The following is a 24,760-nucleotide window of genomic DNA, read 5'->3' as shown; positions in this document are numbered from 1 at the left end:
TCTCATTTTCCACGGTACATTTACAGTTTGCATTTGTATTTTTCTTTAATTACTTTGAATCGGTCGGTGCCTGTATGATACACGTCATAACATTAAAATTTTTCAAGTGGAAAAACTCGTTTCAACAGTTCCTTTGGAAAATGGCAATTACAGGAACACTTATTAAACGACAAAAATAAACACCTACTGTAACAGGAAAATAATTTAGAACGTTTTAAGTTCTCAGGGCCGTCGAGTGGGAAAGCTGGGGATTTTTCTCCGGGCCCGAGAAAACTTAGGACCTTAGCGGTTCCTACCCCTATAAATTAATGTTATTTTTACGAAATAAAATAAAATAAAATCTATAAGACTATTTTTTATTAATAAACATTCTACACAATTTTCATTTGTTCACAAAAAAGGGAAAAAAAGGACCCCGGGCCCCAAACAAAATACCATGTAAATGCTACAATTATTTTATATTTATATCACAAAGACAAAGAAAATATGATAATATTTAATACTAATTTGTCCAAAACTGATTCGAATCTTCTACAGAATATATGTATTTAATTCTTGATATCCTCATATACATAACACGCCCAATCCAGAATCAGTAATAGACCAATAGGAAGGAAAGTGGATGCTAATTGGTTCATTTCAAATTTTGCTTGATCCTGAGTTATGATGTCTATAAACTATATAAAACATAAAGAAAAATATATTTATGATTTAGGAAATTACTGTTTAAACTGCAAAATTGCATTGAGACTAATCAAAGTGACGTGCTGTGTATTTTTACAAAAATATGTAATTTCGTTTATTACTAAGCGATTTTTTTTTTTACGATTTTCGTTTGGAATTCGTCATTTTAGACGACGCTCTACTGTATGTATTTCATTACACTTTTACATTTGTCATTGCAATTATATTTATTTTTTTAACGTGCTGTGTATTTTTACAAAAATATGTAATTTCGTTTATTACTAAGCGATTTTTTTTTTTACGATTTTCGTTTGGAATTCGTCATTTTAGAACCACGAAAAATCACCGAGTCTAGATTTTACAAAAGAAATCCTTAAAATTAAACGATACTAGAATATTTTTTATTCGTTTTTTTTCTATATAAACGGATATTAAATTTCTATCTAAAAAACGAAACCAAAAAAAACCAATAATAAAAAAATAATTTTTTTTAATTAAAATAGTAAATTAAAATTAAAACGTTTATAAAAATAAATAAATAAATATAATTTAAACCGAGAGCAGAGAAATTTCCGTTTTACTTCGAATCGCTATTTCTGACATTTCATTAACGAAGACATTTATTGACGTCACGGTCAGTTTTGCAATAAGTGGGAAAGTGCATCAATACAAGTAAGAATATATACATTATATAAATTCATAACATATGATTTATTATTTTAAAAAAATGATATTGAATTGTATATAAAGTTGAATAAGTAATAATTAAATAAATTGATTATTTTACAGGTGACGCTGGAAATCCAGTAGCGGTAGATCCTATTTTCGAACTGAGTTTATAAATATCTGCTCTTGGGTGACTTCGGAAACGAAGTTTCCGATTAAGACATTTTAAATATGCAAAGAGTTAGGACGTTTGCTATAAATTTCGGACCCATGTGGTCCTTTGTGAATAAAGGAAAGTTTGGTGTTGTTCTTGGACGATGTTATATGGAAAGAGCGGCTCAAGAATCATTTCTCAATGGCAGTTCCTCTGTTTACGTAGAAGAAATGTATAAAGCGTGGATCAAAGATCCTAAAAGTGTACACAAGGTATATATTTTTTCAATCAACCAAACATTTATACATGAAATTTGAATAATACATAAATATTCATAACATGAGAAAACTATATATACAGTTAGAATTTAATAAATATGTAAATTTATTAATTATCTACAATATGTTTTTATAAATTTACATCTGTAAATATATATCTTTTCATTAAGTTAAGTTTTTTTACAACTATATTATGTAATAAGTGTGTTTTTAATAATAACATGGTTATTTTCTTTATATTACCAAAACAAATTAGGCTTCCACGTATTTCAGGTTACATGTTTATTCATAACGTAGAAATGGCTTATTTAGTTTATGTAATGGTTATGCCGAGACAGAAATTTAGATCAGTGTTATTCGGATAATATACTTGAAGGCAACGTTACTAATGAGTGATATCGTTCGATTAAAAAGTTTTAATTGATTTTCGAGACTTCAAAAAAAGCATTTTATTGTAAATACTGCGAAGATTTACTTATTTATTAGTATATAATTATTATTGCTTTATGTATGAGGATATTACTTTGGACTATAAGAAGAATTTTAAATTTAATACCAGATTTTTTACTAGAATATTATAAGAAAAATTTTTAGTTTATTTTAAGAATAACTATTTATATAGAATGAGATATTATTAGCTTATATGAAGTAATAACATTGGTGAGATAATCAAAATAATTCTATGGCATTGTAAATTTTTTTTATTTCAACTATCAAAATATCTGATACCTGAGGAACAATAACTTTAAAAATACATTTGAATGTTTAGATTTACAACAATTTCAATTGAGTTTAAATAGCGCATCAACATGTTTTTACATTGTGTCATCACTAGAGATATGATTTTTGCTTTTTTTTTTTTCCCAACAAGTTTTATATATTGAGGTAGAGAAGAGCCTCCATGAGATTTTTGTGTTACTAAGATGTGTGAAAAGGACAAACACATTCTTTTTATTTTGAAATGTTTCTTCTTTGTTTTGGTATATTTTAATTTGATAATTAAATGAAATGATGAAATTGTAATTAAAAATGGAAATTAGAAATAAAGTAATCAATTGTTAGTTTTCTGATACTGCTAGACTTTTCATATTTAATATGATAACTAAATTACTTAAATATATATGCATATATTTAAATTTTAATAAAATAAATAAAATATTTTTAATGATAATAATGAATTTAAATTGTGTAAATTTGATTTTTAAACTTAATAAAACAATATAGTGGTTTAAAACAATAGTAATTTGAAACAGTAATGGTCCATGGATATTTTTAGTTTAATGCTTTAGTAAATACCAAACTGTGATGTTTGCTTTAAAGCTCTTCTCTTCATTTTATTAGAAGGGTATACAGTATGTCTTTTTAAGTTTTTTGTAACTTGGAGAGTTTAGAAATTCAGATTGAACAAGTTTGCTTAAGATACTTTGTTATAATCATTATTAACAACTCATATTTTGATGTCTTATTTTACTGTTATAAATTTTACAAAATACTTGCACAAAAATTAATGTATGAAAATATGACTATAACTTCATATTTTAACTTCATAAATTATAGACCAGAAAGTTAAAAGAATATTTGACCTATAATACTTTATCATAAATATTTATATTTATATATTTATATCATTATCATAAATTTGAACTAATTTTTCTAATTCTGAATAATTTAATAAAAATTATCAGTTTTATAAGATTATTATTATAATTTTTTTGTAATACATTTGGCTATTATAACTACTTATACATTTGGAACTGAATACACTGTTGTATACAGATAAAATATTTGACTAAAATACATTGTAACTGAGCATTTTAAATGCATAATTTCTAAATTTAGAATTCTATTGATAAAATTTCTTATACAAAAGTACTTTTACTAACAATATTTGACAAAATTTTATTATTGCTTACAAAAATAATTTCAATTTTTAATAAAATATGTATAAAATCTATAAATTAATTGTAAAATTAGTTTAAAAACTTTGTTCATATCATATTTGTTTGACTATATGTGACTTGATCTACATTAAATGAATATTGTCTGAAAAAGTCAATTTTCTTAATATGTATATATGTATTTATATGTATATAGTTCCGTTTCCCTCTAGTGACAATTATTATTAAAAACATGGTGCCAATTTTAAATGGTTTTTTGTGATTTAAATCAATGCCTCGTGGAAAAACACTAACAGAGTTGGAAATATTTGAAATTTGCCAACAAAAAGGACCAGGACAATCTCTAAGACAAATTTTGGCAGCTATAAATTGATTCACACATGCTGTGAGAAATGTGTTAACTTAGGGTGAATATTATGGCAGAAATAAGTGATGTGGAAGGCCTAAACTCCTTACTCCTAGAAACGAAAGAAAGGTTTTTCAGCTACTGATGGTCAACAAGTTGTCTGTCAGAGAAGCAGTATTAACATTGCCAATTGCAGTTTCACCAGCAACTGTATGGAGATGTATGCATAATCATAAAAATGCCAAATTTACAAAAATGGCTGCCAAACCAAAATTAACACAATTGCACAAAACAGCTAAAGTGGGCCAAATACAAGATGACATGGAAAGAGGAGTGGAAACAAATAGTCTTTTCAGATGAAAAAAAGTGGAATTTGGATGATCCTGATGGTTATAGTCACTACTGGTATGATTTGAGGAAGAATGAAAAAGTCAGATTGCGCAGACAGCAAGGTGGAGGATCTGTGATGGTGTGGGCAGGATTTGGATGGGGAGGTAAAACAGATATATTTGTAGAAGGTAGAATGAATTTAGAAAAGTATCAAGAATTGTTGTATCAAAATTTAATAACTTTGGATCACTTATTGGGGGATAAAATTGGCAATTCCAATTGGATAATGCTGCCATTCATACATTAAAGTCAACTAAAAATTGGTTTGCTGAAAAAAATTAATATAATCGATTGGCCATCATGGAGCCCTGATATGAACTTGATAGAGAATGTTTGGGACATTGAGTCGTCTTGTTTATGGCCAAAACAGACAGTATAATACTGTAAATGAACTGAAATTAGCTATCATGGATTGTTGAGAAAATATTAAACAAGAACAACTTCAAAAACTAGTAAAATGTATGCCTGATAGAGTATTTGAAATAATTAAATCAAATGGTGAACCTACAAAATATTAAAACACCACAAATTGTTTTTTTGTGTACATGTGTTTATACTTTTGAAACAATCAAAAATTGAAAACTGTGATAATTTTTTTTGTAATTGTCAGATTGCTATAAAATTTCAGAAAATGTTTAAATTAATGTTGTAAACAACATACTAATATAATAAATAAATTACAATTGTTAATGTTTTTGTTATTGAAAAAAGTTGGGTGTGTTTATAATTTTTAAATGGACTGTATATACATACATACACATTTAGAAAAATATATTTGTTTGTATATATGTACTGTATATGCACACATGGGCATTATGTATAAACACATCTCCAGAATTTTTATATTATGTCATAAAACATCCATGTATAATAGTTCTAGAAAATTATTCCATTATTATGTAATGGATTAATTTTCCAGAACTACATATAGTAAGATTCATTACATATTAATATACTTTTTATAATTTTAATATGAAAAAACTTTTACAGTGTCATATTTTTTATCTCTAGTAAAATATTACATCAGGTACAAAATGACCTTCAGAAATAATCTGTGAATTATCCAGTATAAAAATTATTAATGACCTGATATGTTAACAATTTTTTGTTAAATTATACAGGCAATAGAATAATTATTCATTAGAATTAGAATGATAATTAATTTAGTAGAAAATAACAATATTTGGATAGAGCAACTAAATATTACTTTTAAAAGAAAACATTTAGAAAAAATGTAGATAAGTTAATATTATTATACAGATATTTATATAAATTATTTCTCAAAAGTTAACTGAAACTTCAAACATAATAGTCACTTTCTTTTTTCAAACATTAAATTTCTTTAAAAGTATCTATTTTTATGATTGTTTCACATTCAGTTGTATGCTTTGATGTATGTGTGATAGGTCTACTGGTATATAGCTTTTTATTTATGAACAGAACTTCAAACATCAAAATTAAATCATGCTACTTCTAGAACCTACCTGATAATTTTTGAACTGATGATCATATAATTATTTTTATATTGTTGAAACTAAAGTTTTCTTCTAGTTTAATATCATGAATAGAAGTATTGTGGTTATCCAGAATAAAACTAGAATAGAATTGTTAGTTTATTTATTAACTTTAAGCTAAGTAGGATTTTAATGTCTGATAATTTAGAATTATGCATATTATTTAATATTTCATGATTTGATTTTTAAAACATAAAATCATATATTAAACACAATACATTAAACCCTCTATAACACGGGTTCCTATAGTTTGGATTCCTATATCACAATGAAAAAATTACTACATTATTCGTACAAACATGCTAAAAAAAAAAAAACTCCTATAATTCAGTAAAACGTCATTGCCGACTTGTGTCGCGACAGGATTGGTCGAATCTAGACCAATAGCGGATATTGTACAAACCGTTGAGTTTAAACGAGCAGCGGACCTACTAAAAACCATTTCTTATTTAATGTCCATAAAAATTATATTTATATTAATGATGTCTCCAAAGTTCAGTGAATTTTTCGCAAAAAAATAAATTATCAGGAAGCATGCGAGCACCATTCAATGACAAGCTCCACGACGAAACAAGCTTAAGCAATGGCGTGATCGAATGGTACACACTCAGTAAGTAATCCTACAATTTTTTGTTTATAGCATAGTTTATATGGATTATTTCCAAAAAATTATATGTATTTTGGAAATGTTGAATCGAATTAGTCTAGAATCGATTAATTTTATGGAAGAAACCTTTCAAACAGCCGTAGTCCGTAAACTGCATATGTGCTGGGTTGTGATTGGCTGGACTCGTAGAAAATGGATTCATAAAAACCGGAACGTATCTACCATGTTATAGGGAGGTCGACTGTATTCTTGTTAAAATTTTCAAGTTCCTTTCATCAATATATTTAATAATACATTGCTTATCCTAGATCAGAGGTGGCAAACCTATGGCATGCATGCCTAAAGTGGCACATGAGAAATCATCTGGCATGTAACATCACACAATTTCAATTTATCATTGGTCTTTTTCAATCAGTCCTTTTGGTTTATCACCTGATCACCTTTTTTTAAATCAACTTTTTTACACTCATTCCAATTAAAGCATATTTCTTTAATTTCTTTAAATATTATTATTCAAAGTCTAAAACTTTAACATGCATAAATGTCTTTAAAGCTAAGTATGCTTATTATATAGCATGCAGGCTCAAAAAGATTCATCATCCCTATTCTAGATATTCACATTTGTATTATAACAACAAAAATAATGATCATTGAGATGGTTATATTTTAAGAGAATGCCTAATATATAAAATAAGGTAACTCTTGATATTTATGCTTTTGCTTATTTGTGATTGAAAAGTTGTGACTATTTACATGCCTATTCATGAAACATTTGTGTTGCTTTTGCAATATTTCAATTACAGTATTGTACTTATAAAAATGTACTCTTTGTATTTCCAATTTTTGTTTTTTTGTTTTTTTTTGACACAACCAAGCAATATACAGTGACTATTATACTATCAAATTGAAATTATTAGATGATTTTGAGAACTTACTATACCAGACAGCTGCTGAGCCAAGAAATGAGGAACTGTACATGATGGTTACAGAAATTTCCATGATTGAAAGGAGAAAGATGATGAACAGGAATAAAGGAATAAGCTTTCAAAAATATATATAAAGCACTGTTTATAGCTTGCGGAAGGAGTTGCAAAAATCAAACAATATTACTGAATACAGTCTTAAGTAAGTTTTGGAAGCAGCCTGATTTTCATATACTGAAGTTTTGAATGAAATGAATAAAACAGTCCATCAAGCAACATTAACTTAGTTTCACTAAGCTGTTGACTCTTCCATAATTGTCTAAAAATATAAGAGTAATGTTTTTAATATAACATGAATAAAAAAATGTGAATAAAATAAACATTAATAATTATTATTTGCTTATTGAATCAATAAGCAATTGAGTGAATAAAAGTTTAAATATTCCTGAGATATCAATATGCTTCTGCTCAGCCACAATAGCTTGACCCACAGGAATATACTTGATTTTTCCCATTGGTTTTCCTATTTGGTATTTGTAAGATTTCCAAGGAACCTAAACTTGTAAATATCAAGAGTTACTGTATAGTTTTTTCTTTTAAAAACATCGATTCAAATAAATTATACTTGATATGGCAACTAGTTTCTTTATAATAAGTGCTACTTTCTATATACCAGTAATAATAAAATAAAAACTAAACCTACTTTGTATTGTACATTTTACATGTTTTATTTTCTAGTAAAGTTTGTTTGATAAATAAATACTGTACTTAGCTACCATAAGTTTAAGGTCTTTATTAATTTTACCATTGTTTCCTAAGTTTTTGGAAATTCTTGAATAATAGTCTTGTTTACTATTTAATTGTGATTATTATTTCATTCTTTTAGGATGATGATTTTTTTTTAACTATTTGAGGGTGATTTATTATTTGAATAAAATCAGTTGATAATTTTTAAATATTGCAAATGAAAGAAAGAAAAAGATGGACTCAAAAATAAAATGTAATTTACTTGCATTAAATAAAAAATGTTTATAGCTCATTTCATGAATATTGCCAGAGCTGTAAAAATGATCAGTAGCAGAGACCAATCTATTTTTTTTAGAAAAGAGAACAGATTGTTTATCAACAATATGACAAGTTCACTGTGCATTACCAGAATGGGGCTCTTGAACTTTATAAAACTAATAGAGCTCCAATTGAGTACTATGCATTCCCTGACCAAGATACATGAAACAAATTGTAATAAAATGTTTAACATTCAAAAGTTTTAATTTTACATACTGATTTCTATAATTTTTGATATTTTTCAAAACCACTATTATAATTATTACTTTGAAATTCAGAAATAATATTTTTTTATTAGTTTTAACAAAAATTTTGAAATATATGCACTTGGCAATAACTAATATTTGTTATGTCCTATGAAATGCTTCCCACTATTTTTGTTTTTTACTTGTGATTGCTAAATTGTTGAGACATATAGTATAAATAAAAAGTCATGAAATTCATTTTTATATTTTAATCTTTAAACTTTAATTATGAAAACATTTTAAAAAAATTGTAATTGTATAAAACCCATAAAATGCAGTTTAAATTTTTATATAGCCTAATGAAAAATTAAAATATTTTACATTACCAACAGAAATAAAATATATAAATAATGAAATGATAAAAGTAATATCCAGTAATTTACTAAATAGTAACAAAACAAACATTTGTTTATTGTTTAGTAAACTGCTGGATATTACTGGTATCATTTCATTATTTATAATTAAATCTAGTTTTTTAAGTAGTGAATAGTTATAAAATATATAATAATGAACTCAATTTAGACATTATGAAATATCATCATGCTTCTTGTCCCACTGTTATTAATTAATTATCTGAGCACTATAAATATCTCTTTTAGGACTTATCACACACTATTGAAAACTCACTCAGATAATTACAAATAGTCACAAATAAATACTTAATGTTCATCAGTCTGAGTGAGTTTTCGATAGTGTTTGATAAGTCCTAAAAGAGATATTTATAGTGCTCAGATAATTAATAATTAATTTAAACAATTTTAAGACTACTTAATGTACAAATTATTATATGAAAAGTAGCTTTATATATTTTAAGGAGCCTTGAAAACACTTATTAAAAGAAATTTTTGAGTTAAAGAATTTTTCTAGATGAATTTTAATGAAACTAATTGTTACTTGCAAAGATAATCATTAGAGTTTGGCAAGGCTCAGCTCAGCTCAGCTCAGCTCAGCTATTTGGATATGCTGAACTGAGGTCTTGGTAGGTGAGCTGAGTTGACCTGTGAATACGCTTCCTGCCTAGATGAGATGGTGCTACAATAAGCACCATCTTGCAGTGGAAATTTGAGAAACATAGTTACAGACGTGTACTCCATTCAGCATTAATCCATGTGTTTCTTTTAACTGTGCCTTTTTTTCATTTGGGGGATGTTGGGATAAAAATCATTTGGCGTACGGTTTTCCCGCGCTTTTCCAATCGTTCAACAAACGACGGTTGTCGCCATAGGAACAGCAATCGGACCACTTTTGAAAACTCGACCACTGATTGGTTGAGAGACATCACACCATCGGCGGATGTCTTGTAGAGCTGCTAAGTGCTGATTGGTGGAATCCAATTCTTCTTCAATCCTATAAAAGGATTGAGTTGTGGCGGGAAGTTCAGTTCACCATGGACTCAGAAAGTGGACTCACGTTTGGTCTTAGTTCGCCTAAGCTGTTCCCGAATCTTGTTTCGTCTCGTTGGGCTGTAAAGGACTTTAGAGTTAGTTCGTTGCAAGGTGTCTTTTCGACGGACCTGTGATAGTGGATAAATGTGTTGAACTTTGTTAACATCTGAAGTTTTGTAAAAAATTAAAAAATTATTTCATGATTTTGAGTGGCCTAAATCCATTTATGTCCAACAAAAAGATGTTATTTTTTAAATAATGCTTATTATACTGATTGGTTAAGTAAAGTAAACACTTTTAGAAACACAAAAACATTATATTACCATGTTATCAGTTACCAATATTTTAAAATTAATTAAAATGCAAACTATTAAATATTTCAGTTTAAAGAAAAATGGACTTTCAAAATAAATGGCTCATTTATTGGTTTAGTTAAGGGATTACTAGATTGCTGTATAACTTCATAATTTTTTGCAATCTGTTATAGTTACTATTATTTTTATTAAGCACATTTCATATAAAATCTGAAGCTAAAAAGTTTACTCAAACTTTAGTAATATACAACCAATACAAATTTTAAACATGAAACTAAGCAGGAACTGCATTTAATGCATTAAAAGTAAGAATTTTAAAAATGACATTTATTAAAAATTTGCATAGTTTTTTGATAAGATATTTCTAAATGTTTATAAAATTTCTTCTGAGAAAATTTGGTAAAATACAGTTGAAAACGTTAAAGTGGTTAATGTGATTTTTTAAGGATTTTCTTTTTTCGGGAATGTTTTTACAATTATAAAATTTTTACATTAAATTAACTATTCAGTCAATTTAAAGTCAGAATTAGTTAAAAAAATAAATAAACATTTTACAAATAAAAGTTATTTATAAAGACCAGCAGAAAGAATGATTACAATAAATTATTCTGAATATTCTCTGCTGTATATGCTACCACTTTATGAAATATGCACAAGCATGTAAAACATAAGTACAAAGTACAAATAATATATTTATTACAAAGTACAAATATAACACTATTCTTTAAGTGTTTGTTTTTTATATTTATANAAATCTATGAACCTTATAAATGAAATTCCAGCAAAGTTTAATGCAGATAAAATACAAATGCTTTCGATGTACATAGATCATCTTCAGGTTAATTAGTGTGTTCCAGTGACATTCAAGCCTATCTAGACAAAGCTTCCATTATACGATGATCTAAGCATGACGACCAAATTAGGGCACTAGAAGCTCGAGATATTCAAATCTGAAAAAAGGGGCTTTTGCATCAATTTCAAGGATGAAAAATGCTTAACTTATGCCACAATCTTTATACTAACAATGACAGTCAATATAAAAAAAAATTTTAAAAAAGTTTTTTGTAAATTCTCATTTATACTTATATTTTATTATATATTACATTATATACACTTGTGAATTTTTTATTTATTTGAGCATTTTCAAATAATTTTAAAATGTTCCTTTCCTCACATTCCATTTTGGAACACATTAACCCGAAGATGATCTTCTATGTAGATTGGAAGTGTTTGTATTTTATCTGCATTAAATTATGCTGGAATTTCATTTATAAGGTTCATAAATTTGCATTTTACATAAAAAGAATCTAAGCTGTATACTTAATATATGATTATGAACTATTAGTTAGTTTTGTTTATATTATTTATATTGAGTTTTTCAAATAATTTTAAAATGTTCCTTTCCTCGCAGTCTATTTTGGAACACATTAACCTGAAGAAGATCTCCTATGTAGATTGAAAGTGTTTGTATTTTATCTGCATTAAATTATGCTGGAATTTCATTTATATTTGTTTTATTTCAATATAATTTTGCAAGTAAAAATATAGTCTCTAATTTTATTTTATTTACATATATTTTAGCTTAGAATAAGAGAATTCTTGTATCAAAATATTTTTATAGATTATATGTTGTATTAAAATAGGATACTGTCATTTAAGGTTACATTTGCTTTATTTTTTATGGACCATCTTTAATAGTTTATGACAAATAATAGGATAAATAATAGATATCATATTGGAATAGAAATTTTTTTTCTATAGTTACAAATACACAGTTGTATCTAATTACAAAAAATATTTTTATAATTTTCTAATAATTTCTTTCAAAATCATTCAGGAAAACTTAATGACATTTACTTATTTATTTGTTATATAAATAATTTAAGAAGGATAGATGATTGACGAGATCTTGAAATAGCCTATGCATTGCTTTTATACTACTTGTAGGAAATAAGATGTCAGTTGCAATGTTAACTTAAATTTTTTTAATAGAACAGAACCTGGTTAACTTGAAGCAGGATAACTTGAAGTTGGATTTACTTCAAATCATTTTCATTCCCTGATTGTCCAGCATAGAGATTTACATGTTAAATAAAACTGGTTAACTCAAATTCATCAAACTGTTTAACTCAAATGGGGTTTTGGTATAGTAGTTTCATAAACTCTTCAGAATTTTAATTTTTTCATTAGATGAATATTAATTATTTTATTTATTGAATAAACTAATCAGAAACTTTTTATAAAGTGTGGAAACCATGTATAACTAAAAATTCAAACCTGCTGTTTTTTATTTGAATGTTGATGGATTTCTTTGATTAGCTGGCATAATAAGTAAATTAATTTTAGAAACAATTACAGTTCAATTCTATTAAAATTTTTAACCTTTACAGCAAAATTTTAAAAATTTAACAATCATAAGAGTTATAAGCATTTTTGAGTTTTTGGACAACACCAGTTTACATTGATATGACAATTCTACATAATAAGACTCATGGAAATAACATATGGCTAGCTTATTATGGCCACCAATAAACCAATGCACAAAATCTTGAATTTTAGCCAAACTTTTTAACTTGAAGTTAGAATTTTTTCTCAACTAATTTCAGTTAACTAGGTTCCAGTGGAAAAGCACAAGGCAAAAAATACAATAACTGCTTTCATCTGATTAGTTTTCTTCAGAATAATCAAATCTGATAGATGATTGAAAAATTTGCATTTTAATGAATTATTGTAATAAAAATGGAAACATTTTTTAGTTTTTTCAGCAATCACATTTAATATGATTATCATTCATGTCATAATATGAAATGAGATATAGCAAAAAATGATCTTTAAAGAAAAAATTGCTTACTACTTATTGACTTTTCAAATATTCTGATTCAAAAAGCAAAATTAGTAAGTAGTATTCAGTCTAATTGAATATCATTTACTAAATTATTATTTGTGTTGGACTGAATATTTTGCATTATTTGGTATGAAGGCACATTTGACTGCAAATTAAATGTTTTGTATTTGGTCAAATACTAAACACATATTTGATATTTTGATTGAATACTTCCCCAAAGCCAAACTATTTGGCCAAATAATCTCATTTTAGTTTGGGAAAGAAAAGGAAGAAAAAAAAAATAAAACACAAAATACAATGAAAATAACATTTAAAATTTCAGATATTTAAAAATATTTATTTCTTTTCAAAATAAATGTAATTTTAATAAATGAACATGAGTGAATATTTTTTAATAATCACAATTGAAGAGTTTCTAAATTGTAATGAAGAAATATTAATGCTTCTTAAATCATTAATGCATTCATAGGAAGTAAGTGATTTTGCTGGTTGTCATAAATTCTTTCAGCATTGTTGAACACACTGTACATTCACTAAATACACTACTTAGTGGGGCTGCCAAAAAATGATGGACTCAATGGCAAGATTTAATTTTTTCCTTTTCTTACATCGTTAATAATAATTTTTAAGAGATAAAAATGTACATAATCTTTATTATTGAGTAGAAAACTGCCTTCCACCTTATTCTAATGCTTCTGTTTAAGCAGTTTCAAATAAATTAGGTGATATTTGGCTGAATATTTGGTATTCACTAGTCAGAAAGGTGAGAATATTTGGCATTCAGCAATAGTAACAGAGTATATCTGAATAATTATTCAGTATTCGGCCAAAAACTTCTGTTTGGTCTATCCCTAATTATCATATTTTTATTATTATCCTGTTTCAAAAGAGAAATCATTTTTAGAGAACATTCCTTACTGGATATTTCCAAAAAGTGATATTTCTCAAGGTTGTTAAAATTATGTTTTGAGTGATTAATATTGAATTTCATAAAGATAGTTTCCTATTATCATACATTCAGAATAATGGGTGTGGTCACTTTAAATTTTATGCTAGTGGACAACTGTTAAATTATATTATTTGACTACTATTATTATTGGTTCCCTGTTCATTTGTACAGAAAATGTATACAAATACACATTTTTTCACACATTACACATTCTTTTGCACTCACTTTGATGTCTGTCTGACATTCTCTCTTTTCAGTTTTACTTTGAACAAGTTTAAAAATGACATTAAATTGACATAATACAGTACATTATCTGAACTGAACAGATTCTAGGACAAAGCCCAAAATATTTAAAACCCGGAATTTTGTTTTTAATAGTTTGGCTAATACTTTAGTATGATAAATGAAAATATCTAAAATATATATAAAATAATAAATAAAAATAATTAAAATTTCTAATTTTTAATTCAAAATTCAAAACTTAGATCAATAGTTGAATTATTAGTTGATATTACTGCACTGTTTAAATGACTGTTAAAATCTTTTAACTATTATCAATAAAATTTTATTTATTGAATGATTTAGTTTTGCTCAACACAACACTCTTGATTCATTTTTGAAAATGTAACGAAAACAATGTCTATGTAAGGCATTATGAACTTTCCAACACAATATAGAAACTATAAGCATTTTATATCCTAGTTTAAATATTTTGATCATGAAACAGTTAATATAGCTGTTAATGAACAATTTCTTTGTATGCAATAACATAGACAATCTGTATGCTATACAACAAACTATGTTTGTGATACAGCTTGACAAATAGTGCACATCAATAAAATAATTTTTTTAAAGATACAGACAAAAATTTATGGTAAAAAACTAGGAATAAATTTTAACACATTCTTAACAATGTCTTTGACATTTCTGTAAATTGGAGAATTGACTGACTACTGTTAGTGACAACTTGAAAGCATGTTTAGGTTTTCTGCTGTAGGAAATGTTTATATGATATGATTCTGTGATGTTTCTTGAGCTTTACTTAAGATGCATAGTTTATTTCTGGTTACTTTGTACATGTTGTTATAACATTTAACCAGTTATATTTGAAATGTAACATGTGTCTTTTTCTGCATATTATTTTGGGACATAAATGTAAATTTTTATTTTATAAATATTTTCCAAAAAGTGTCATATTGAGAGATATGTCTTTTTATGACATTTGAGTATTAAAGAGTAAAAGATGTTCTTTTAGGAAAATATTAAGTGGAAGATGCATGTAAAAATAAGAATATTATTTTATTACCTTTGTCTTTGTTTTCTTTGATATTTTTTAATTTTGAAAATAATAATAGTTAATAAATGAATATATAAATTTTTTCAATACAATAATTAATTTCAATATACTAATTACATTTATTTATTACCTTAATACTTTTCCTCATTTTCATATATAAAAATTTAACGTGTTTTTAAATTTTAGTCATGGGACACTTTCTTTAAAAGTACAACAAAAGGTGCTGAACCTGGACAAGCATATCAAAGCCCACCTGCATTTACTGTTGCTCCACCTATGCCGTATTATCCATTTCCCCCTGGAATGCCTTATTATGTACCTGCAGCAGCTGGTACTGCACCTGTACCAACTTGGCCTGCAACCATTCCACAAGCTCCAACTGCTGCTTTGACTCCAACTGATACTTCTCATATAGCACCTCGAGACATTGATGATCATCTTTCTGTACAGGCCATTATTAGATCTTATCAGGTATTTAGAAAATAAAAAGTTATTTTATTTTTATAAATTGTAAATCAATGTATGTAGGTTCTAATAATTTGAGGATTAGAATGACAAATATTTTAATAAGCAATAGTAATTGTCTGGGTCATCTAGAGCTTGTATGAGACCTGGAGGTAGAATAGGCCTCTCTTTTCATGGTATTTTAAACAAATGAAATGTGTAGAATGTTTGTTTATTGATAAAAAGTAGTCTTAAAGATTTTATTTTCTTTTAGTAAAAATAACAAATTTTATAAGGGTAAAAACCACTATGCACCCCTAAATTTTCTCTAAATTTGGGGAAAAATCTGCAGCTCATTCCCTCTTGATGACCCTGATAATTGTATACAAATATAGATATGCAATTTTATACCAGTTATAGTAAATAATAATTTTATAAGTAATAGTAATTGTAGCAAATGTACGTAAACTAATTTTTAAATATTTATAGAAAAAAACATTCTATTGTAGATTATTTATTATTATTTACAAATATCATCTGCTAAAGACTGAAGCTTGTTAAGTTATATTTTAGATTTATCCATTTTCCATATAAATTTTTAATGAAAATGAGATATTTTTTATGCCAAATCACTCAAGTTAAAATTTGCTTGCATCTCAGATTTTGAAAAAGGAAAAAAAGGCTCAATGTCATGTTTATATGTATACAGGAATTATATGTACACAGTTATTAAGGAAAAGAAGCTCAATGTTCTTATTTTTATCTTTACAGGTTTGTTGTTTGTTTGTTACTTGGGGGTCAGCTATCATTGTTGTGACATTGCTGTATTTTCTTGTAAATAAAAAAAAATAAATAAAAATATAGGCATACCTTACTACTTTAAGGCACTTTGCTAGTAAGGTGCTTTTTTTTATTACTTTCTGCATTTTTTTCTCATAAGTGGGTTTCAGGAGCTTTTTGTTTATTATTTTTACTTTTGCACCATTTCTATGTAGACCTATTACTATTATGTACTTAATAAATGGTAGTTTAAATATATTTTTAAGCTTTTATATGCATTGGTAAGTGAGGAAGTGATTTGTTTTCAGGTGAAATTTGATTTATGGTAGCAGTCTGAAACTCATCACATTATCAAGATCTACATGTACAGTACTTCCAAAAGAACAGTGTTTTGTAGAGTAATACATTTGAAATGATTTTTCAGAATCTATCATACTGCATGCACAAGTAATGTCAGAAGAATGGAATTAAAATTTTTCTGATATCTATTGAAAATTTATTACAGTTACAGTACACTGTATATTAATTAATTTATATAATGAAATTATGAATTTTAGAAATGGAATTCTTAATTTTAGTTCTTTATATACATTTTAAATATTGAAAACAACTTATGTAAATATGAACAAAAAAATCAAATAAACAACATTCACAGTTTAAAAAAATGAATAACAATTCAAAATATCTTAATACAATAGAATTAAAAATTTATTTAAAAAACTACAAGGAAAAATTTAAGGAATAAGATAAAAAATGAATAACTAAGTTTATTCAAAAGTTTTGAGAAAATAAGATTAGATTTTTAATAATAGTAACTTGCAGATTTAAATTTATGATCATTTCATGACTAAACAAAGTAATTTTATATAATTTGCATGTGCTGGATACAAAAAAGATGAAATTTTCTATCATGTAAGAACTTCTTACAAAACAGTAATACTGATATTCATGGGAAACATTATTGAAAAAATTATTGGGCTGCAATTTGAAAAAATTTTAGATCTATAAATTCCCACTGTCATCCATCTGTCTACCTATCTGTCTGTCTTTCCTTAATCTTGAGAACAGTGTTAAATAAATGAAATTCAAGACCATATATGAAAAAGTTTGGGGCAGGAGGCCCTAAACATGAATTTCCAATGCAGACTGGAAGTCATGTTATTTCAGTTCAAAAACTTTCCCCTGAAAGGAGTTAAATTAATATAGATGACCAGCATGACTCCATTGCCAACAGAAAAGTGTGATGTACAGAGGCAAGATACTACAGTACTAATTTGAAGTGGAAAGTATATATCTTAAATTAAATAAATTAAAAATATGATTAAAAATTGTAGCCTGGCATTGTGATGATGTCACAATAAATAATTACTTATTTGTATATATACATTTTCATTCAATAAAAACTACCATACAGAATGTATAGAATTAACAAAAAATATTTCTATCTCCCTGTAATAGTTTTCAACAGTCATTAAAATCAGTGTAATGGTTTATTTTTTGTTTTCTGAACAACAATCAAACCATTTCTTGCTCCCTTTGTGTACCTGTTGGAATCTTTTTCGTTTAAGTAATCAGCCAACAGTAACCTAAGCATATTGATTTTCCATCATCGTTAATATTATCTCTCAATTTCCTTTACATCTTAATAGACTCTATGCACTACTTCTTTACTCAAATTTCTGGGAAATTAATCCAGATGAGATTGTAAGAAAAGTTTCAAACTCATTGCAAATGAGATTCTTGTTTATATTTGTGTAATTTGGATTTTTTTTTATTATCAAAACACTTTATAACATTATCTTTAAAAACTTGCCATATTGCAGGCTTTTCTGTTATATTTATTATGCTTTCAAATGCTGCATCATAGAAAAGTTTTCTGATATCTTGATATCTGGATTATCACCTTCTAACTTTTTTGTGTGAGTCACAACACTTCTGGCATCAACTTTGGATTTAGCATACTAAAATTGCTTTTAAAATATTTACCAATTTATTGTAATGGATATATTGCAGGCTAATGGAATGGCAATTCAACATCAACTATAATATGCACTTTTCTGCATTCTTATGAGTCAGTACATTTCCATCCAGATAAGCCATTTTCACATTTTTGGAAGATGTCCTGCTCTTTAAGCACAATGGTTATACTCAGAAATTTCCTAGTAATATATTGGATAAGTGTTTTTAATTTTAATATAGCCAAATCTTTAGTTACAAACACCCCTGTTTATGAACAATTTGGTCTACGAACAAAATTTTGAATGCTATATTTGCTCTGGTTGTTGTATGATAACTCTGTTTTTGAACAAGCTATTTGTCAAGAACTGTCCACAGATGGTGAATTTTCTATACTTTCTGTGTTAAAGAAAGTTGACAGTCTGACCAATCAACAACAGGACCTACTGATTTAGAAGTTAGTGGCATTGAGATTGCCTCATGTCATATAATAAATCATCAATGACGTTGCTATCTAAATTACGTTTCAATGTGCATGTGGGAAAGATACTATTTCTGTTTTTCTGTATGTACAGTACCACAGTTGAATTTAAATCAAATTAATTAATGAAATCCGAATTAGCTGACATTCACATAATACAAATGGCATTCAAGAATTTGTGTTAAATATGCTTAAGTTAAATTAAATGACAAAAATTATTAATATAATATTATATTAATAATTTTATATTATTAAAATTAATATTATATAATATTACCTAGCTATATTAATAATATAGCTAGGTAGTCAGTAAATATTATAATATATAATATTATAATATTAACTGGCTACCTAGTATTAATAAATATTAAATATTAATTAAACTAAAACTAATAATGAAAACTGACCTTTACACTGAAACAAAAAATAAAATAAAATAAATGAATTAAAATAAAAATTGAAATGCAATATTTCAAAGCATTGACAAAGTACCTCATTCTGTTTTTACATGATAGATACATTCCGAAGAATACATGTAAAAAAATTTGTGTAAAAAAATATATTGCATCTATGGAAAAATAGAAGATTGGTTCCAATCCTAAGAATAAAATAAAATAAATGAATTAAAATAAAAATTGAAATGCAATATTTCAAAGCATTGACAAAGTACCTCATTCTGTTTTTACATGATAGATACATTCCGAAGAATACATGTAAAAAAATTTGTGTAAAAAAATATATTGCATCTATGGAAAAATAGAAGATTGGTTCCAATCCTAAGAAATAAGCAAAAATAATACATTAAACCATGAGTTTTTATGTTAGGATCTTAAACATTTTATTTCATAAAGATTGTACATGTATCATGCAAAGTAAATTATCATTTGAAAAGGAAAAAAACATGTCACTAATTCGTGAACACAAAAATTAGGTAAAATAATATGAGTTACACATAAAAAGATTTTATTCGTTGTCAGTTTCTGACAATAAACGCATATGTTTGCATAAGACTGCAATATTACTGCTATCACTAGAAATGTCTTGGTTATCATCTTCATGCTCCATTGGTGAAATTCTTTCTGTAATCTCTTGAACAAAATTAGGACTAGCCTCCTGTAATGCTGATGTTTCAGTGGATTTAAGAACAAATTCAGTAATTAATCTTTGTGTTTGTGTTTTGGCTAGGCCATTCATAATCTGAAATCATTAATGTCCTCTGACATTAATGATTTCAGATTATGTTGAAAGTTGCCAGCTTGTTCCTCATTAGGATCATGTTTAACAAAATGATTACCCAATTTACTGGCCAGTTCAAGACTTCTTTAAATTAAATCTGCATTTAGAACAGGATCTTCTTCGTCTTTATCACTATGTTCTTTGGGATCAGGAGTCTCGATAGATCATCAAATCCTTCGTTGCCAATTGTGTGTGCCAATGTTATGATGTTGGAAAATTTGGTTGTATTAGGGAGGATGGGATCTTTGTTTTTAATACATTCTGGCCAAACAACTTTCCAACATGCATTCAAAGTTGATGTTCTTAATTCAACTAGTGCTAATTAAATTTGATTGATACAATTCATAATTGAAAATTTCGTCTACACATCAATGACTGTTAGTGTTTGATCGTTCAGTTTGTCCTAAATGTATTGAAATGTTTGCATTACGTAGTATGTTTTAAATGTTGCAATTATACCTTGATCTAATGGTTGTATCAAGGATGTAGTATTAGGTGGCAGAAAACAAAATTGCACGTTTGAATGTTCTAAGACCGGATGGCCAGGTGCATTGTCTATAATCAAAAGAACTTTAAATTTGAGACCTTTGACGTTCATATAGCATCTAACTTCTAAGATGAAACATTTATTAAACCATTCAGTAATGATATCTGTGGTAACCCAAGCTTTTTTGTTTGCCATCCAGTGAACTGGCAATTTATTCAAATGTACACCTTTCATTGAATGTGGTTTTAGAGCTCGATTTACAAGCAGTGGTTTCAACATACGATCTCCTGAAGCATTTGAGCAAAATAACAAGGTCACATGATTCTTAGCTACCTTAAACCCACCAGCCCTTTTCTATGCTTTTCTATGTAAGTTCTATTTGGCATTCTTTTCCAAAAAAAAACCACTTTCATTTGCATTCCAAACTTGATCAGGAGTGTAGCCTCCAACTTCAATTATTTTAGCAAGTTTTTGCGGAAATTCTTTAGCAGCTGATTCATCTGCAGATGCAGTTTCACCTTTAATTTTTATATTGTAATAAGCATGTCTTTTGATAAAACCTGTCATCCAACCTGTACTTGCAGAAAATTCATACTTTTTGTTTAACTCACATGAAGTTCCTGGTTCCATTTTGTTAATCTGTCTATACATTCTTAATGCTGTTGCTTGATGGCATTTCTGTTTATTGGTATTCTTTTTTGCAATTTATCTTCTATCCATGTTACCAGAGCTTTTCCATTTTCTCTTTGACAATATCTCTTGTGTATGATGATGATTTAGCACTTAACTTTGTTCCAGAACATACTGACTTTCTGATAGCAGCTTCATTTTTCTTGATGGTTCTTATGGTAGCTTCATGTAGACCAAAATGCTTCCCTACAGACGTTGCACCTTGTCCAGTTGCAATGCAATCTAAAATTTGAATTTTAATATCTAAAGAGATCGCTTTCCTTTTTGCTTTTCTTATAGGTGAATTATGTGACATTATGTAAGGGCTACCGAAAAAAATATCTACAGTACTAATATATAAAAGCAAAAATCTGGTTTCTGTTGGTGGTCATCATGGTATGCCAAAAACAACCTCTAGGGACATCCCTAGCTATTATTTAAATTAAATACAGTACTGTACAGTATATAAAATAAGAATATAAACATCAAAAAGGTACTTTTCACTTTGAACACCAAACTCAAAATGCAGACAAAGCAGATAAAATTTCATATTGAGGTTATAAAATTCAGGGAATTCTCACAAATGGAAATCACATTACATTCCTCGTTTCCAATGTCGCAATTATAAAAATAAAAGTAAAGCAAAATTTTCTTCTTAGAATTTGGGTTGATCATGTTAAATCAAAATAAGTTGTGTAAAAAGAGAATTAAATTTTTTTCTAATTCGTGTTACTGCAAATCAAAATTGTGTAAAAGAAGGTCAGGTAAAAACAGAATTGGGTGTATATAGAATATAGATATAGATGAAGTAATTTTATATATAAATATAATATTGTCTTTATAGGCATTTTATGCATGAAATACAGCTAACAAGGTAAAAAAACAGGTTTTGTTTTGAGGGTTAGGAACAGATTAACCCATTTTACATTGTTTCTTATGGGAAATTTATTTAGGTTTGAGAACAAATTGGTTTCCAAACAACTTTTAGGAATAAATTAAGTTTGTAAACCAAGATTTGACTGTAAAAGTATAAATTTCTTGTAACTTTTTAATAAAAAAAAAAAGGTAGTTTTTATCCTACATCTGTACTGTACATATAGAGGAGAACTTTACTTTTTTAATATAGATATTAAAATATCTTTAAATTTTCAAATAAAAGAATATTTACAGTTGGAAATCAGACTTCTGTTCTATGTGAAAAGTGAATAAAATGAATAGCTTGATTGAAATCAATAAATGTGTGAACAATTTAATGTGTGTAAGAATGAAATAAAATTTTGAAAAATAAGATAAATAGCTTAAGTAACTTACTGAAAAAAAGTTGAAGTTAAATCTCACATTTACAAGTAAATTAATAGGAGCACTAGGAGTAAATTATAGTTGCTGAAGGTTTCCATATTTTGTGGTCAAGAAGGTAGACTTGTCGCAGAGCTACATATTCTGTAGCTTTTATATTTGCATCACAAGAGCTATTTGCAATAAATATCCTTAAAATTAAATTAAAGCACTTTTATTATTCTCTTTATCATACTCAAAATATGTTTTATCATAACTATTTTAGCCTTTTAATGGGCATATTTGCATTATGACAATGCAAAATTTAGAAATATATTTATTTCCAAATGGAATAATGTAAAAATAAGTTTTTATATGTAATTTTAAATATTTTTGTATTTACTATAATTCTTTTTTATTGGGCAACTTAAAATATTGCTGATTGTACAGTTTATATGTAATATTTTACTCACAAATATCTAGTACAATGGGGAAAATGTTTAAAATGCTTGTGATAAAGCACAAAATATTTTGAAAAAATTTTGAAATTTTGAAATAGTAATGTTTTAAATCATTTGGGCATCAGCTATATATACATATTTCATATAAACCTAAAAATTTACATGTGTTTGTGTGTAAATTCATATTTTATATTTGATAACAGAATATTTGGTAATAAGCTAGCTAGCATCTAAATACAACAAATTTGTTCTAAATTTATTTTAATTAGAAAGTGAAGAAAAAAATCAATTAATTCTTTACATTTTCTGGAATGTTTTTGGAATATGTAACATTGCAGCATTGTTTGAAAGAATTTTTTTCTGATGATGATCTCACAAGCACTTCAATTTTTGTTTATTTAAACTGATACAAAAGCTGGAACTGTTGATCAAAAGCAAGATATACCAATTGTTTTTATTTACAAGACTAGTTTTAATAGTGTATTTCTTTTTATAATAAATTTGGTTTTAAAAACAACTTTCTTATATTAAATGACTATCAATGTCAATAAAATAAAAAATTTGTTATATTTATATTACAAATACATTTCAGAACTTAAACTTATTGATTTTCCAATAACCGGATGGCCAGGTGCATTGTCTATAATCAAAAGAACTTTAAATTTGAGACCTTTGACGTTCATATAGCATCTAACTTCTAAGATGAAACATTTATTAAACCATTCAGTAATGATATCTGTGGTAACCCAAGCTTTTTTGTTTGCCATCCAGTGAACTGGCAATTTATTCAAATCTACACCTTTCATTGAATGTGGTTTTAGAGCTCGATTTACAAGCAGTGGTTTCAACATACGNAACCATTGGTTGTTTTTTTTTTTAATATACTATATTTGCCCGAATATAGTTATGACCTTAAATAGAATTAAAATATTCAATATCAGTTTAAGCTGATTTGAATCTTTGTCAATGAAATTATGTAACAAGATTTTAAAATTTCTGTATTTTAAAATTTTGCTAAAAGTTTCTTTGTTAAGTGATCAAAAAACATATAAAACTCTATGGCTTAATTTCTCATTTAAAAAAATCAATTTTATATTTTATCAGTGTGCTTCACAGGAAAAAATTTTAGGTGGTAGAGCTATAATGTTAACTGGCTGCTACTCTTACAAACCTCAGTTAATTATAACAAAACTATACTTGCGTTATAACACTGATTTGTATACTAGTCTCTAGTATGGTTATTTTTAGTAATAATTTTTAATAATTTGTAATAATTGTAAATAAAACAAAAATGTTTTTATCAGATATAATTGACTTATGGAGAACACTGTTACACATTTTTAAAAAATACAAAGAAAATGTTGAGAGTATCTTTTTTATCTGAAAAAAATAAAGCTATTATTTTCATTTA

At 26.7% G+C, this 24,760-nt stretch overlaps 1 protein-coding gene across 1 annotated transcript in view; it reads left to right on the top strand.

The window, feature by feature from the left end:
* Nucleotides 1–1,246: 1,246 nt before the first annotated feature.
* Nucleotides 1,247–24,760, top strand: part of LOC111633552 (2-oxoglutarate dehydrogenase, mitochondrial-like) — a 106,536-nt gene continuing 83,022 nt past the window's right edge. Inside the window, exons 1-3 of the mRNA XM_023378141.1 lie at nucleotides 1,247–1,356; nucleotides 1,474–1,776; nucleotides 15,747–16,031. Coding sequence (XP_023233909.1) covers nucleotides 1,582–1,776; nucleotides 15,747–16,031 — 480 coding nt within the window. The 5' untranslated portion in view covers nucleotides 1,247–1,356; nucleotides 1,474–1,581. The remainder of the gene's footprint in view (nucleotides 1,357–1,473; nucleotides 1,777–15,746; nucleotides 16,032–24,760) is intronic.

Source organism: Centruroides sculpturatus, unplaced genomic scaffold (assembly GCF_000671375.1).
Source record: "Centruroides sculpturatus isolate CEXI.00-Female unplaced genomic scaffold, Cexi_2.0 scaffold749, whole genome shotgun sequence".
NCBI classification, from domain to species: Eukaryota; Metazoa; Arthropoda; class Arachnida; order Scorpiones; family Buthidae; genus Centruroides; species Centruroides sculpturatus.
This window is presented reverse-complemented; position numbering and strand designations above follow the sequence as displayed.